General features: G+C 41.0%; 1 protein-coding gene across 6 annotated transcripts in view; it reads right to left on the reverse strand.

Moving 5' to 3' along the window:
- Positions 1 to 37: 37 nt before the first annotated feature.
- The window catches only part of TMEM266 (transmembrane protein 266), a 46,172-nt gene continuing 28,259 nt past the window's right edge, over positions 38 to 17,950 (reverse strand). For all 6 annotated transcript variants that reach the window (XM_088148391.1, XM_088148390.1, XM_088148393.1 and 3 more), the window contains 5 exons: positions 16,751 to 16,889; positions 15,911 to 16,026; positions 11,402 to 11,591; positions 3,694 to 3,756; positions 38 to 2,530 (listed from right to left, as the gene is read on the reverse strand). In XM_088148391.1, coding sequence (XP_088004517.1) covers positions 1,911 to 2,530; positions 3,694 to 3,756; positions 11,402 to 11,591; positions 15,911 to 16,026; positions 16,751 to 16,889 — 1,128 coding nt within the window. In that variant the 3' untranslated portion in view covers positions 38 to 1,910. The remainder of the gene's footprint in view (positions 2,531 to 3,693; positions 3,757 to 11,401; positions 11,592 to 15,910; positions 16,027 to 16,750; positions 16,890 to 17,950) is intronic.

Here is a 17,950-nt window from a genome sequence, read left to right on the forward strand (position 1 = left end):
CAGATGTGTTGAAATAGCAGCTCCAAAAATCCCCCGTCTTCTTCATTTTGGGCTGGGCTGTTTGGGAATGCTGAGAGTTACCACCTTATATAAGACAATAGGTGGGAAAGATTGGTCTGTATTTTAAAGTGGGCACAGAACCAATCCATGAATTCCAGATGATTTTCAAATTTTGTTTGGCTGTTCAAGCACCTGTTCTCTTGTCTCAAGCTTTTAATGGCTGAAAAACTGTGTGTTATACTGGTATCTTCCCCAGCTCCTAGAGTCAGTTGCTTCCTCGTTAATGCCTCTAGCAACTATTTTAGCAACAAGCGATATTTAACAGGCCCATGGGGTCTGCTTTGGGTATTTGAGGTATACACAGATAATTGTCACCTTGGTTTTCTCTCTCAACTCTGGTACTGTTTGGTCACTCAGGTTTTAATTTAACCTTTGCTTGTATCTGCTGCTCTATTATGATCTGGATCTTTAATGTCTAGTCAATTATTGGTAAAGCTAGTGTCTATCCTGGGACATGTGACTTCTTCCTTATTAGTAGAGCTAATCTGATTGATGTAGGCTGGGTAATGATAACTTAATCTGGGTGGTTGGAAGGTTGGGTAGCTTCTCTAACCAGAACTGAATTCTCAGACACTCTGACCAGATGCATACCAGGTTGGGCTAAACAGCTGCAACTTAATTTCATCACTTTACCTGGGACTAGCATATGGGGCGTGATCTTAGGGCCCAATGGGGGGAATGGAGTGTGTTGAATGCCAAAGGATCCAAAACCAACCTACGAATGCCCCATTTTGTGGTCTACTACCAGTCACCAATGGCAGTAGATTTATGCCCATAAAGATTTTGAATGTAACTGGATCTTTGGAGGCAGACATTCTCCACCTTGACCCCAAATGGGAGGAACAACATTCCAACCAGTAGTTCTGGGAATTAAACAGCTCCTATAGATATAGTATAGATGTAAGTATAGATCTTATGGTCTGAAATTACTCCATGTGGAAATGACCGGTTGGCAGATTTTAAAATTCGTACATGCAAGAGCAAAGATAATGTGAGTTGACCTCAGCATGTGGTGGAAATGGAAGAAAAAAGTCAATTATAAACCTCGTGTTTAAAATATTTTTCTTAAAAAAACTATTTTAAGCAAAAGCTGCTACCACATTATCAGCTCTTACAGCTAGAAAAAAAATGAAAACAATGATTTAGAATATTCTTTTTTTAAAAAAAATATTTTAATTAAAACTGTATTTGTAAAATGCCCATTTTTGTTCTGTTATCCTGGAGGCAACAATTTTTATTTTTTTCAAAATATTTCTTTCCCAAAGTTCATGCTAAAAATAAGAGAACACTTACTTTAAAATTCTTTGAGCTGCATCATTCAAAGTGCTCCTTGAAAAACAGGGGTTTTTTTTCCTCCCCAGGAAGATCAAAAATAATTGTCAATACTTATACAAAGGGATTTATAATTGGTCACATACAAAGGGAAATTATAAGAAATCGTTAGGAGGAGAGATGTGAGTTTGTACTGTACCCTGGTGAAACCTGACCTGATAGAAGATTGTCCAAAGTTCAATAAAAATTGTGGGATTTGTGTACGCTTGGCTTAAAAAAAACACACTTAAGAATCTATACATCTTTGAGGTCATTGTTTTAACAGAGTGTTCACCTCCCCTGCCCCCAAACTCTTCCTTGAGGGAGAAACCCGAAGACTTCGGGTGGCAGAAATGTCAAGTTTTTCGTGCTGGCTCTCATAACTCATGCATTTTGAAAAATGAATTCTCCGCTCTTGAATCCACACAACATATCCATCCCGGAATGGTTCTGAGGACCCCATTTTAAAGCTTTAGTGTGTCCCACCCCTGGCAAATGACCTCCTGTTTATCTGTCTTAACCGCATCTCAACAAAAGGACTAGGAGTCTGGGACGCTGCTGAACTTTTGCTCTTTGGATTCCAAAGACGTATACTTGTCAATCATCTGTGTATTTTGCTGGAAGTGGATTACTGGCTTTTTCTGAAATACACCAAAGTTTTCTTGGTTCTTTTTGTTGTAAATATTGACTCGATGCTCCAGTTCAGGGCTGGCTGTGGCAGAGCCTGCTGGGCTTGGCAGTTTAAGGTTAACAGGATCCAGTCCTTTTTGGGTTAAGCAGGAGTCTTCTGATAAGGAAGACAACAGTTCCTGCACAACGGCATTATTGACTCTGCAATGGGGTGAAGAGGAACTGACCTGATCACCTTGGGCTACCTGACAGGCCCGCTTCAAGGGGCAATACTCAGAAGATTCCTCCCGTGTCGTACTGCAGTCTGTGGAGGAGCCAAAGGTCTGACTGCTGTCACTCTGGGCTCTGGTGACCGAGCTGTCCGTGGACCTGGAGGCACTGCCTGATGCAACGCTTGTGGAAATCCCGTTGCTCTCCATGATCTTCATCGGCACTTCCACCATGAAGAGATCGGAGGAGACATTAGGCTGGTGCACATCAATGGCTGCTGTTGTAATGACGCAGAAGGCTCCTTCGGGGACACCACTGTCTATATTCAAAGAGGCAAAAAGTTATAGGATCACTAGCTTAGATTCGGAGAAGGCCCATTCTAGCAATGAGGATAAGCTTTGAGCTTTAGCTGAAAAAGCTTTCCTCCATTTAAATACACAGAGAGAGAAATACAGTTGGAAGATGACCCAGTGACCATCGCTCTAACATTGGTCTTCTCAGGTATGGAGTTATCTTATTCTACCCACATTCTGTTATCTTTTTGTCTGCTTCTCCCATGAAAAGTCATTTTTTTCCAGTTGCCATTCAAGAGACCACATTTTTAAACTCAGTTATTCAGAACTTCCAGTGCATGTGCATTTTTAAATCCTTAGAACTTTTAAAAGGCGTAGTGCAGATCAGCCTGTGCCTTCAAAGCCCCCCAGTTCAGGCACAATGATCCAAATCTGTTAGGAAGTTCCCCTTGCAAATGGCACAGAAATAACTGGAAAAGGCATAATCTGCTCACTTTAATGGAGTTTAATAATGAAAAAAGATTTAATAGACTTTGGTGGTGTCTACCTGGATATGAAGCAAACCTGTTGCCCATTCTCAGGTCCCCATTCTCAAGAATCATATCCTGACGCATATTTTCCAGCACAAATTATTAGCACTAACCAACCTAACCCTTGAATCATCAGGTAATTCAGTCTTTTAAACATAAGCCTCTTCAAATAATAAACCTCTTCAAATGTTATTCATGGAGAAAATCTATCTATGTGGTCTACACCAACCTGATGGCACATAATCAATCAATCAACCAATCAATTGTTATGGGAGAATAATATATGTGAATGGAAGCCATCCCGTGGAACATACAACTATGGAAATAGGTTCTGTAGAACAGGATTTAACTGCAGAATAGGATTTAACAGGGCTGCTCCTGGCCTCAGCTGCCACATGAGATAAGTAGGTGGGTGTTGCGCTCCAGCTGCTGAGGCCGTGCCGAGTGGTAAAAGGAAATTTCACAATGATAGATGATAATGTTCCTGGGGGGCTCAAGAAGTTGATGCTGTGGCAAAAAGGTCAGCATCAGAGGACCTGACTCCCCTTCTGAAATTCAATGGGTGGCCCTGAAGGGGCAGCAGGTTCTTTCAGCCCTCCTAGAAAGACTCCCCGGAGCAATAGCTGAACGTGCCTTTAAGTTTCAAAAACCAACCTTACCAGTGCTGGGCTCACTGTAGTACTGGCTGATGTAGTTGTTCATGTCGTCTTTTACCACGGTCTCTAGAAAGCAAAACAGGAATCATTAGCAGCAAACTCCAACTGCAGACTTGGTGAAGATTTTCAAGGCCTGGCTCCATAATGCCACAGTTCAGAAGTCTCTCCACCAGTATCCTATTTTATTCAAAGCCTGGAAGGGGATGGGGGGAAGATAAGTTTTCTGAAAGAGCACTGACAGGTACTTTAAACAAAAAAAACCCCAATGTTGTAAAACACCTATTACAGAAAACATTCACAGCAGTATGAGAGGATGAGGCTGGTGCACCCTTCACCCCATGGTCTCAAGAGTCCCTGCTAATTTTAGGAATCTTCGGAACTCAGAGGATACTACTTTTTTCACATGTTCAAGAAAGCTCTACACACAAAAAGAAGTTCCTTAGGTAAAGCTTCCTTCAAAAATGCAAGCAAGCCACACATTGCAAGTCTCCCCAGTTCATTCATCTTACTTGACTGTCGCTTTGGGCCAGTACAGGATAAATCCATCCAGCCCTGTTAAGTAAGGCCCTTATTTAGGAGTAAGGAATAAGCCTTAGTAAGGCTCTTATAAGGAGGATCCTTATTCTGATAAACTGTCCATGACTGTCACCAGACGACCAGTAATGTAATTTGGAAAGGGGTAAATTCTCAATATTCTTTCTCCCCACCTTTATGAACACTTCCTTCACAAAGTCCTTGTAAGGTAGCAAACCATGCAAACTGAAGATGAAAATGCCAGCTGCATGGCACAACATATGGGAGAAATAAAGCAATTGCCCTCCAGATTTCAGTAAAAAACCCTATTTTGATACTTCTAATTCTAAAATTATCTGTAATGGAAATGGCAGAAGTCAATAAATGTTTGCCATGTGATGTTGGAAAAAAAACGGCACGGGTTAGGAGTAGCAAAAATAATTCTTTTAGAAGGCACATGTGGGCAGGAACACCCAGTTTGAAAAAGCAACTTGATCTGCTCACTTTGTGGCATACTGAATGCCTTAAAAGCATCTACTCCTTTTATGTCTTTTTTTTTTTTTAAATACCCATTTCAGGAGGGAGGGGAGAAGACAGACCTTGCTCAATCCTCTCAGCAGGAATCTTCATAGCCCCCTGGGTCTCTGTGGCTACAGCCCTGCCTTCCTCACAACACATTGCGGTTTGTAGGTGAAAGAAACAGATGTTTTCTGGGTACACGTTTTCCGCACAAGGCTCAAACCACTGAGTGCTCGGTACCTGCACAAATGAAGCTCCTGAGATGGCAATCTAATCTGACACTGAAAGGGAACATGGCTCCCCTCCTTGTTTTGTTGGCTCTTTAAAAGCTTTTTTGGCCTCTGTTGATCTTTAAATGCCTGCAGACCAAGGGGTGCTCTCTGCTAATGTTTGTGTTTAGAAAGGAGCCTCAGTGCAGCTTAAGGCAAGATCGCTGGGTCAGGAGCACACTGCAAGGCTTGTCAGCTATGTGCTGTTAGATCCATTTTGTCTCAATCATCCATCACTGAGTCTACAAGCGACATGGAGCTGTTGCCACATGCACCATTAGTGACACATTGCTACAAAGCTGTGGGTATCTCCATGGCAAGCCAACACTGAAAGTGCTATGGATCCAAAAGGCTGTGAAAGTTAAGAAGTACAGCTGTCTGCCCAAGTCCATCTCCATCATCACTCTGGCTCTCAAAGCAGCCAACCAGATGTATTTGTGGCTCTCAAAAAACCTCCTTCCACTGTAGTTCTGCAGCAGCCGGTATTTAAGGAATGCGGTCTGAAATTCAGAGGGCAGGACACACCCAGGACAAAGAGTCAGTAGCAGCCCTCTTCTTCCTGAATTGTCTAGATCCTTTTTAGACCCATGGCCATCCTCATTACATTTGATGGCAGCAAATTCTACAGTTTAATAATCTCATCTAAAGTCTCCCTCAAATTGAGCTCAACTCCTCCTCCTTGTATGGACTCACTGATGTAGTTTTCTAACAACTGCCTTCTTCTAAGGTGCGTCAAGCTTCTTGCCACCAGTCCTAACCCTTTCCCCTTTAATTCCAAGGGGTGACCCTGTGTGCTTGTATTGTGAGAAACGGAGAAGAAACCATCTCTGTTCACATTTTCAACATCATGCAACACGCAACTAGTGACAAAAAAACCCTCCTCAGATCCTGACAAAGTGTGTTATTTGGAAATGAGACTGCAAATAAGCTCTCTAGGCTGATTAAAACCAACGTGGCTAAAACCAGTTCTGAAAATGTGTGACAGCTTTTCTTGATATAAGGAAGGTCAACCAATTTCCAGTTCTCGCCAAAAGAACACCCTGGACGACGAGCAAATTAGGGCTGTTAAAAAAAAACAACACCCCCCCAAGATCCCACTTCAAAGTGTCCCTTGAAGAAAGCTATCAGAATTTAATTTTCTTTTTCTTTTCTCTTTGTGTGTCTGTGTGGGGTGGTGGTAGTGGTGGTGGATATAAATGTAATGGAGGGGAATAGCTGCATAGTAGTGTAAAGAAGTGAAAACTTGCTAGCTGATGGTATGTAACTTTAATCAATCAAACAAACCAATCCAACAGTTAATGAAATTAATTAGAGATGCAACAGAAGGGTAAGCGTTTAAGGTGGGCCATTTAGAACCACAGAATGGCCTGAATCAAGATCTGGATTAGGCACCTGTAAGCAAGTGTTTTTCAATAGTCACAGGTGATCTTACTGTTCACTGAAATGAGAGGAATAAAACCAGGCCAGCTTCATGTTCTCAGGTAAGATCAGTTCCAGCAAGGTTAAATAATTCAAATCATCAAATCTCTATAAAGGATGGGGAATGTTCTGAGTACTTTATGTTCTGGCATGAAAGTTATGAGCCTTAAGTTTTCTCTGCTGCGGAGAAAATGTAAACTGAAACGTTTGGGGGAAGAGCCGGTCTCTTTCCAAAACTGCAGATGATCCGAGTAATCCTTCTCCTACTGGCCACGGAAAACAAAGTCCCTTCACTGCGGCAGATGTACAAATACCGCTCTGTCTTTTCAGAACGTGCTTTTGATGTCCAGGGCATGCCGGTAATTTGGTCAGATACAAAGCGAGCACCTTTGCTGCGTTTGCAACATGCTTCCCAGCTTCAATATCTGCTCTGGAAAGGACCCTTTCCAAGGTCGGTTTAGGGTTAAAAGCATTTGTGTTTCCTGCTTCCCCTTGTTTTTCTTTTTCTTTTTTCATTACTCCCAGTTGGTTTCTTCTTGCTAGGACTGAATTTTATAGACAAGGAAGCCATTCAGAAAAGGATTTCTAAGAGAGACTAGAGCAGGGTTTCTCAACCTCAGCAACTTTAAGATGCTGGCTGGGGAATCCTGGGAGTTGAAGTCCACACATCTTAAAGTTGCTGAGGTTGAGAAACACTGGACTAGAGCTTCTCAGGGTGGTAGCTATGTAAAGCCAAATGCCATGGGGTCAAAAAAGTCAAGATGGCAGCCAGAAAGCAGGCAGCCAAAGCCTTGCCCCTTTTTTAATGTGCATCGCGTGCTGGTGCCTTTCCACAGAATCAGACTAACTAGTTTGTCTATTTTGATATGACCTGTATTACCACTTCAAAGCTCTTTCTCAGCTTGATCCGGAGAAGCCGCAAATCAGAATGTGGGACCCTTTGCATGCAAACCATCTGGTCTATTCCTGTTAGGACTTTCTCTAACTGGACAGAGGAGTATCACCTGTGCAAATGCGGCATCTATATTCCTTTTTCTTAGCGCATCACTTAGCGGAATCCCTCTTTTGCTCCTAGCTTAGCCCTGACCACTTGTAATTAAAACCCTGTACTATGTAAGAATAAGGTCTGCACTACTAGTTGGCTAGACACATCTTTTGATAAACTAGCAAAGCACTCCATGGTTTAGTGAACAAGAAGCTTTATTTTTTTAAAGCTGATTTTTATTACAACTACGTATGTAAAAGGGAATGCCTTGCTGCGACAGATCTGAGCTACTGAAGATCAGTGAAAATATGGAGGTGGGCCTCTTAAGAACATTTTCCCCACATGTACATTAAATCAGTTGATTACTTGTATGAGTTCTAAGCAATTAAATATCTCTAATAATCAAATGGATACCTAAGAAGTAGATAACAAATGCTGTTGTGAAATAAATAATTTGTTTTTCCTCTTGCTTCTTTCCTTGACTAATATTTTTATAACATCTGAGGGATCATTTATCTGGCATTTTGGTAATAATCTTCTCCTATAATTGTAGCATTATTTCATTAACAAATATATTTGGACTATCTTTTGATATTAATTAAATAGAATAATTGATTCATGATTCAACATGTTTAAAGATGCTCTTGCCCCGCCCTCCTCTGTAAGAACAAACCCCTTAAACTTTGTCCATATAGATTTCCCATTTGTGCAGCAAAGAGTTGTCACTCGAGCATCAGCTCTGGATGAAAAACAGTCTAATGTCATTATTGCCTCCCCATTTTGGCTGCCTGATTGGGACTTCATTTAATAAACTAACTAGATGTCTCTGGGGACAACCTAATAATCCCCCACTCTGAAGTCCCAAGGACTTGCTTCAACAAGGCAGTAATTGTTTTAATGGAAGGCGAGACAATGTCTCATGGCTGCAGGAATTAACAAAGAAAGGAAAAGGGGTGGGGAGGGGTTCAGCAGCCAACAGAATGCCTCTGGAGCAATTACGGCGTCCTGGGCCCCATATCCCCACGTCTAGCGTGAAAAAGGAAGTTGGTTTGAAAGATTAAACACAATTTCAAGTCCATTCTCTTTGCAAAGATTTCCAAAAACCTGACTTTAAACAAATTCGAAGTGCATTTCTGCAAAGCATAACAAGAAAGGAAAGCCTTTTCTTAAGATTTAAAGGATGTTTTACAGGAGTAAAGAGCTACAATCTGGGTGTCTGCAGACAGGGTAAAAGAGGCAAGATGGTGGCCGTGACTGTGACTGCAGCCCCCATCTTGACCCCCTACCCAGCAAATGACCTTGCTTGCAATATATGGAGGAATTTGTTATACAATAAGTATCATTTAACAAAAGGATAAAACATATCCTTCCTAAACACTAATCAGCTCGAGAACCTCAATGATCATTGATCAGAAGCCACCCAGGTCTTTCAAGATATGACTGACAGACTGGAAACAAAGAAATCCCCTTTTTTTTTAGTGTGCCAAAGTCTTTTTACCCAAAAATGAGGCCAGAGGAGACCAGAGAAGTAGCAGAAACTGATGACATATTTTTTTTAAGTGCAAATGTTTTAAAACTGACATATGCCTACAGCCTGCCAGAGCATCATTTCCTATATTTCATAGCTGTTCCGTGTTCTTAATTGCTGATTTTTTGATATGTTCTAAACATTTGCAGTATGCTCAGCGTCTGTGGGGCTCTCACATTTTGCTTCGAAGAGGCCTGGCGCACATGACATGTGATGCTGAGACTTTGAAGACAAATTTGAGCTGCTCTCGGTGGAGCTTTAACTTATGAGCTTCTCCATAAAAATATCATACAGGGGATGGGAAGGGGAGGGGAGGTTGAAAATCAGCAAAGTCTAATCTTTCTCATGGACGTTTGCAACTCTTCATGGTCAAATAGCTCACGGTGAATGTTTTCATTGTTCTTTAGGGGTAGGGGAAATATAATTGACTTCAGGAGGAGTATCCCATTTCTCCGGAATTAGGTAGTTCTAACTCACTAAAAGCCCATTGTTTGAGCCTGGATTGAAGGTCTCCAGGTGAGAAGATTCTGAAGGGACTCAGAAGCAATATTGCCACAGCAAATAACTATCTTACATGTTTTATCCCTCCACTCTTCAGGCGTACTACGAACACGTGTTGTTTCCTACAGCCATGGCATCATACCAATGGTCCAAATGCATTAGATGGTCCTATCATGGACAGCTTCTGATACGTAAAATTTAAGTCAGTGGGGATAAGTTAGCAAGGACTGTGTCACTCTGATGCCCACATCTGAACTTTAGCTGTAGTAAAAAAAAATTCTGACATGTAAATAAGAATTGGATCTGTTTTTTCATGTTGCGCACTGAAGAGACGTGCACTGTAAGAGTTTCCTCTTGTTATGTAAGTTCATTCGTGTTCTTTCCAACATAAATCACAGTTCTGTGGCAATACGCCACACTTCCGCCTAGGGCATTAAATTCTCTGTCTACAAAACCCAAACTCTAGGACAGCCTGCCTTTACCTGCTGCCCTCATGATGGTGAGTCTATAATTCCCATTTATAATCTTAAATCTTCTATTTTGAAGCTTCAGAGAACATCTCTTCTCTTTAGTTATGTTCTGTTTTGCTGTTTCCAAGTGTTGGATTTTGTTGCTTTTGTGGTTTGGGATCTAGAGCAGGGTTCCTCAACCTTAGCAACTTTTAAGATGGGTGGACTTCAACTCCCAGAATTCCCCAGCCAGCATGGCTGGCTGGGGAATTCTGGGAGTTGAAGTCCACCCATCTTAAAGTTGCTGAGGTTGAGGAACCCTGATCTAGAGGGGGCTCTGATGCTTATTTCAGGTATTTTGATAAGTAAATAAAATAATGTGAACTGCACACAGAGCTGTCATCATGAGGTGAACCTTTTCAAGTGCACTTATTTTAGATATACCTTGCCATCTCTACACAGTACGCAAGACTAAAATGTATTTAATCTGTATTTCCACGAAATCCAATTAAATGATCTGGGATCGATTTTAAGTATAAAAGTCTTTATATTTACAAATACATGCATATATACATGCCCTGCACCTTAAAAAAAGATTAACAGGTATAGTCCAACTCAAGGCAAAGTTCTCTTTTGTCTGAACAGTGCCAGACTGCAACCTGGCTTCCTGTCTCTTTAACACCACATCCTTGAAAATGAATTCTAATTGATTTTAGTCTATCTTGCTTTTAAGCAGGCTGTGAATTCTAAGTACACTTAAGTGTCCTAATACCATGTACAGACATTCAGGAACAATTTATTTGGCTGGCAGATCTGCTATGTTTTATGCATGACCAGCCTCTATAAGATGACGAAACACTTTGCGCTTGTAGCCACCTAGAAACACAGCCTATAAAGTATAAAAGTTTAAGGTTGATCCTGCAAAGCACACTCAGAAGTCTGCACCACTCCCATCCATTCCTAATGTAACCCTCAAGGAACATATGCATAAATGATAAAGTATGTCCATGTTTTGTGATTTAAAAGAATACACAGATTAATGAAGCTGGATGCAAACCCAGTTTGGAAAGCCATCATGTCCACATAACAGGATTTGGCAATATCAGCCAAATCGCTTGACCCATGGATTATGTTATGGAAGAAATGACTGTAGGTAAGAGGGAGCCCTGTGTAACCTGTTGGTGGGAGATACTGCTAATGCTGACATTGCACAAATATATTCTTTATTACAGTTTTGATCAAGAGCGTTCTAAGCAGCACACAATCAAAATATCCTGCTGAGTTTGGAATCCAAGGTTCCTATCTGGGATGAAAACTACTCAGGCCACAAATCCAGTTCCTAAAAGAACAGCCCCTGGCATATTGTCCTGGGCCATCTGATTCTAAGACACTGCTACCGCTTCCTTCTCTAACCTGGGGAAGTCTACATACGTCAGGTTGAAATGAACGGAGACTGCTTAGCAAGAATGCACAGCTGGACTCCACTTAAAAAAAAGGCAGCTGTAACTACGGACTCTCTCCCACTTACCCCGAGCTGGCCGCAACTCTGTGATATTCCCAGTAGTTTCATCATCAGAATCGCCCCCGGCGGCCACCACTTTGTATCGGTTGCCTGTCTGCTTCTTCAGCACGTGAGGCACCTGCAAAGCTGCCTCTCTCTCAGCTGCCAGATCCAGATCCTGTTGCGCCAGATGAGCCCTCAGCTGTCTAATTTCAAACTGAAGCCAGAGAGAGGGAGAAAAAATCCAGTTTTTTAAAAAAACAGCAACGTGCAATATGCAGAGGTATATGGCATGTGAAAGAAGACACCCACGAAGGAGCAGTGTTCTGGCAGCGCTCCTAAAAAGGCATCAACAACAGAGTTTGAACTTCTTGCATCCAGACAACATCTGTAAAAGTGACCAGCTTGACCTGGTGGAAAGGTCTTGTTCTGAAAGGGCTTTTAGGCTGACATAACAATGGTTCAAGGGTTACTAAAGGCCATCACTGGATTTACACACTGCGCTAAGGCATAGGTTGTTTTATCCACAATTGGGTTAAATGACCTGCTCACACAAAACTCAGGATGGCTTACTCTGGCCCTGAAACCAACCTAAGATGGTGAAAATGGCATGGATGCCCACAACATAATTTGTACCAATTGTGGCAAAATATGTTTCCCAGCCTTGGTTCCCAGCCGTTTTTCAGTAGGAAAGTAAATGTGTAAATGTGGCCATTATATCTGCACTAGATCTCTCTGATCCCTAGTATGATTCCAAAGAATATGTTATTACTAAAAAAGGATACCATCAAATGACACCTTTCAACACGCTATTTTAATGGTCACGATACCCCCAATTCCTGTGTCTAACTTCGGTGCTTTCCAATTCAATGCCATCACTAAAATTTAACAATTGGAGGTTTCCATTTATTTTGGTCTTTTAACACAGATACGCACTGTGTAAAAAGCTGATTGTTTTTTTAGAAATCAAAGGCATTTTCACATCAATTCTCTCATTGTTTCATTTTTTTTTCTGTTTGGAAATAGTGTTGCATGTACATTTCTAATCACAGATTTTCTGAAAATACCTAAGGCCATCATCACCAAACCTATGTTAAATAGGCAAATTTAGAGGGGGGGAAATCAAAGATGATTGTTTTGATAATTGAAACCAGATGTAACTGCTTGCCTTTAGAGTTTGCCCTCTAAATATTTAATTTAGAGGCACAAACTCTAACACTTCCTAAGATATAGTGTGAACTGAGTCTGACAACAGATGCCATGAAAATGAAAAGTCATATCAACATGCCGAAGGTATAACAGCCATTTCTAAACTCACACAGAAATCAAAGCAACCAAGATATCTTTTTAGCACTTATCATCACAGTGACAATAAAAGCTTTTTAAAAATACGTGATATTTTGAAAAAGTAGTGGACCAACTTACAAAAGACAGACACCACCAAACTGCTATAACACTAGACATGCTTTCTCTAGATACAGATACACAGATATATAAATATACATATAGATTTCCTGGTGCTTCTAGACTAGCAACGGCCATTTTCATATGCACTTGTAACAGAAAACCGTGGTTTCCGGCTTAGAGTTTTTTGTTTTTACAGCCTCAAGGTCAAACAAGACCCAACATCAGTAACCACAGTTGGATCTTGGTTATTTGATGTAGTTAGAGTTTTCAAGCAGCCAAATTTGACCCCACAGGGAATTGTGCTTTCTGAAAACAGGAGTTCAAACTTTTGGGCCCCCAGGACTGTATGTGCTACCAAATCAGGCAGTACATTGATGGACAAAGACCAGTATTAGACCATCATCTAGGGAAATAAGAAACTGCTATCTGACTTCAAACCAAAGCATACATAGTTTGACAAGTCTCAACAGCTCCCTAATTTCTCTCAGCAAAAGTCAGTAGAGGTAGAAAGTGTGATATGTGATCCCTTGAGAAATCCATTAAGTGTTTTGTCTTTCCTGGGAAAATGATCCACCAGCGTTTAATACGTGGATGTGTCAACATGAACAAGACCATCAAATAAATGGAAGCGATGTGGATATGAAACAGTATTGCTTCTGTAAATTCAACATTTTGGTATAATGAACTAGAAATGCCATTTTGGTAGGCACGAGAAAAACCAGAAATCAGAGAGACACCAAGCAGAATAAAAATGCCTTATTTACAGTGCACAAGACGATGGCCCTCAATTTAAAGCAGCCTCCCCATCAGCACCCAGAAAAACACCAGCACTGCCCCAGAGGTAACTGGAAAGCAGAGCAAAGGAGAGAGAGAAAAGTTGTTCAGGTGTTACAAAAATCATTTAAATCCACCAGGCAACCAGCCTCTTCCAGTAAGGTTCAATGGTCAGGCAAATTCTGCTCTTTCAGTGGACACAGGATGGCCTCACCCCCAATTCACAAGTAATTATTTGGAGAATAAAAGGAAGTGGATAAATTGAGTCCCAAACTGCGTAAGAGGCCAGATTGGCACAGGGAAATGAAACAAGTGCCTTGGCTGCCACCCCATGGCCAACAGGCAAAAACGTAGCCAGGCACTGGGGCACGGAGCATTTGCTGAAGTAGAAAAGTGCAGAGTAGAGGTGGGGGGGGGAGTTGGGGAACACACGGCAGGGGCCACACAGTGGGTCAACTGTGGGCTGTTTCTGGCACCCAGGTGATTGAGAGTTTTTTCTTTTTAAAAAAAAGCTTGTTCCCTTTAGGTGAAAGGCATAAATATTCCAATTCTATTAGCCCGCATGCAGGTTTTTGAGGATTCAGGTGAAGAGGTTTTCTGCTTTCTAATTTTTCCCTGGCACCAGAGGAATGAATTTATCTCTCAAATTATCTCTTCATGCCTTTGGAGGCTGTGCGAGATGCATCCAACCATTATTTGAAACAGAGTGAATTTGTTGTATTCTGGGTGGTAGAACAAGAATAAAGAACACTTTGGGAAGATAACATTTTTGTCCAATGCTTAGGACAAAAATATATATTTTATATATTTCAGCAGGACTTTATCACATTACTTCAAGATGCAACAGAAATATTAATTTATTCTGTTGCTGGAACAAAGAGTGGCACTCTAACACTCTATGTTTTTAATTATTTTGCTCTGTATATTGTGTGGTGCGCTTTCAGAAGTTTATAAGCCTGGTTAAGTACAATATTTATAGAAAAGCAGGACCAAATTAGATTAATATCTCATTCCCCAGATGGATGCTCTAATTTTTCCAAGAAAATGACCATTAACACGGGAAAAATACTTGGTCTTCTGCTATGTACAATCTTCACCTGCATACTTTAGAAGTGACAAGAGGTGAGAAAATGCAGATATACATGCTTTGCATTTAATAAGCAATACGGGCATTTCATGTACACGATTTAAAAAAAAACACACCCTTTCTATGAAGCAGTTCCACAGTACTCCTTTGTCAGGCTAAAAGCATAAACATCTAAGAAATGCTACAGTTATCTTCCCTCCACCCTAACCATGTGTGTGCACACGTCTGGACACACAGACACGCCAAATGCACAGACATCAATTACTGTGAACAGCCAAAGACAGAGGAGTCATATGGGACCCACGGGAACACCTGCCTTTTATCACTGGACATATATAAAATATATCCTGTCTGCTGTTTTACAACACACATATCAGGGGATGGTGCTATCAGAGAATCATACTGTTCTCTTTAATGGCCTTGTAGCAGTGGGTGATTGGTGTAGCCTTCAGAAAGATCAATAAATGCTGTGAAAGCTCCCTCCCCAGAACCGTAACGTCAGTATTTTTCATCAGTGCTTTCTGGCTGGGCACCCCATTTGCTCATCTGCCACTGAGAAGCTCTCTTAAGATTTACTTCCATGAGTCTGGACCCCTCGTAACTATTTGCTAGCAAGAATAAAGCGCTGGGTGTTTTGGCTGCTGTCCAGCGGACGTGGAAATGATGGGCAGCTGGAAATAAAAAGTACTATAATGAACATATTAGAAGCCTGTTTCGTACATTAGCAGTCATTTTGAAAGAGGGCAATAATTCCTCAACGTCTAGGGCAGGGTTGGGGGGCAATCTATTCAGAAATGTTGGGACCACCACTTCCCAAATGCTCAAAGACATGTAAAGAAGCAGGTTGGGAAACCTGGTCTAGTTTGAGCTCAGTCAGAAAGACCAGTTAAGCATAATGCTGCTAGAGGAGAGAAGGAATCCCACCCACCCGTCATTAACAACCCAGCTCAGGATCTCCCTAGTCAGGAAGCGAGAGTGAAAGAGCGTGAGTGTGCAACTTCAAACACCTCTCGGTGGTACCTGATGGGGCCAACCCAGTTACTGTCCTTTTTATTATATGTTGGGGTGGTGGTGTGAGTTTTCCTAAAAACATTACACTGATTGTTTTTCATGCTTTGAATTCACAGTGATCTGATTTAATATAATTATTTCACCAACTTTGGTTTATTAACAGAAACAAGCATGCCTGCCTGATTAATTTTAAACACAAGCAAAAGTTGGTAAACGAAAAAAATTAACACTGGCATGAAAATACAACTGTGCCTTACCCCCTGTTCTTGGCAGATGTGGGTCAGTCTTTCCAGCTGCTCATCTTGAATGACCTTTGCTTTCTCATACTGTTGAATCACCATCTCCATTTCCACTTTCACAGGCAGTACGTAGGCTAGAAAGCACAACCGTGCAAACGTGATCTTACACACCAGACAGAAGGCAGTTCTCTGTACTTAGTATTGCTAATTAGCTACCGCAAACACAGACTTTCTACCATCACGGAAAGTGTAACAGGTCACGAGGCCTCACTTGACAAATACAACATCAGACCTTATGAGACGAGACTCTTTAAAGAACTGAGGTCTGATCAGGAGAGAGGATAATTCTGAGAACAGGCTGAACAACAACCTGTAAGAAAGATTCTCCCAGCTTGTCAAAATTATCTACTACCTCCAAGCCTTTCCAGGCAGCTACATGGCTTCAAAACTGCCTTACAAGTTCCAAAAGGAAGACATCTGGGGTGTTACTTAGGAAAAAGGAAGGAAGATTTGCTCATCCAGGCCCATCTGTTCTACTCTGATTGTCTAATGGATCTCAGGTGGATTTTCCACATGCAGTTCCTTTAATAGGAGTTGCCAGGCATTGGACGGCTCCGTCCCTGAGCTAGCGCCTCTTTCTTTTTCCTAGCTCCACATCCTGCAGGTTATTTTTCTTGCAGAATTCTAAGTGCACCCTCCTTTGATGTATCTGTTATGACACTGGTACAAAAAAGGTGACATAAGTACATTGGGAATTGGTTCATCTTCTCAGCGAGAGTCAACTAGCTAAATCTGAGTTTTCCACTTGAAAAGTAAGCATAAAATATGTTGTATACATTTAACAAAGGAATGACTTACCATCAATAATCCGCTTGACTCTCCAAATTCTCAGAGTAATAATAAGACTAATAGCATCCCATGGACTACTTGGTCCATTAGCCACTGTAGATGCCACCATAGGAGCCAAAGATAAGATGATCACAGCACCATCAAATACCTAATGTGAGAAGGATTTCACAAGAAGCACTTCCACATTATTTTGGAACACATTATCAAATGACAAGTCCAGCCCTTTCTCTTCTTTAGATCCATACTGGCTATTTTACTTAGACGCTAGCCAATAAGACAAATTTTGTCTTATTTATCGTAATCACATTTTAAATGGTTAGCTGCTTGTCATAAAGCTTAGCAACTTCCCTGCAAAGGAGCTACAATTTAGGCAAAATATGCAACACTGCATTTCTACTGTATCACTTAACCTGCATGTAGGTCTCACTGACATTTTTCAAGACAGTTGCAATTGAGATTAATCCATGCAGAAGTCCTAGGGCCAAAGAACTCTTCATTTATTTATCTGCTTTTCATTCTCTTTATTACAAAAGAAAAATCATATAAAGGTCACGATCAGTTATAAATTAAATCTTCCTGCATGGCTGACTTAAAAATACCTCTTGGCTTGAACAAAACAGGTGACAGAAAAATCAATCCTAGTTAACTGGACAGCTAGATTCTGTTCAACTTGTTAACAAAATCCATTTGTCATACAATCTTTTGTCTGATCCTGATGGTCAGAAAAGTACACAGAGTACCCCACTGGTAGAGCTTACACAGAAAATCTAAGGTTGAATCCTGCAAAGTTTCTGGTTTAAAAGAATAGATGTTTTCCAACTGAGACCTTGAAAATACATTGCCAACATGAACAAAACTGGGTTAGATAGAGATAGATAGATAGCAGTTTTCTTCTATGGGTTTTCTAATTGTAGGTTGTTCTCATCTATCAAGACTTTTCCAAATTCTCTACAATAAGGTCAACTGTCCAATGAGCTGCTTAGGTACAGGAAACCTAATTATATGATCAGACAACTCTATAAAATTTGGAAAGCATCTTTGAGATCGGTCCAGATGTTAATACTATTGCAGTGTCTGGTGTGTCACATAAGTTATGAAATCTCCTACAACAGGATAATGGCTGTACAAATCCCAGGGCAAGTTTTTTTTAGTTTCCTGAGGGTAATGTTCCCTAGTCTGTTGTCTTCCAGATGTGTTAAATTTTCAACC

Source organism: Python bivittatus, unplaced genomic scaffold, assembly GCF_059951505.1.
Source record: "Python bivittatus isolate LINGU-HERP-01145 unplaced genomic scaffold, Pbiv_v1 ctg000530_np1212, whole genome shotgun sequence".
NCBI lineage: Eukaryota > Metazoa > Chordata > Lepidosauria > Squamata > Pythonidae > Python > Python bivittatus.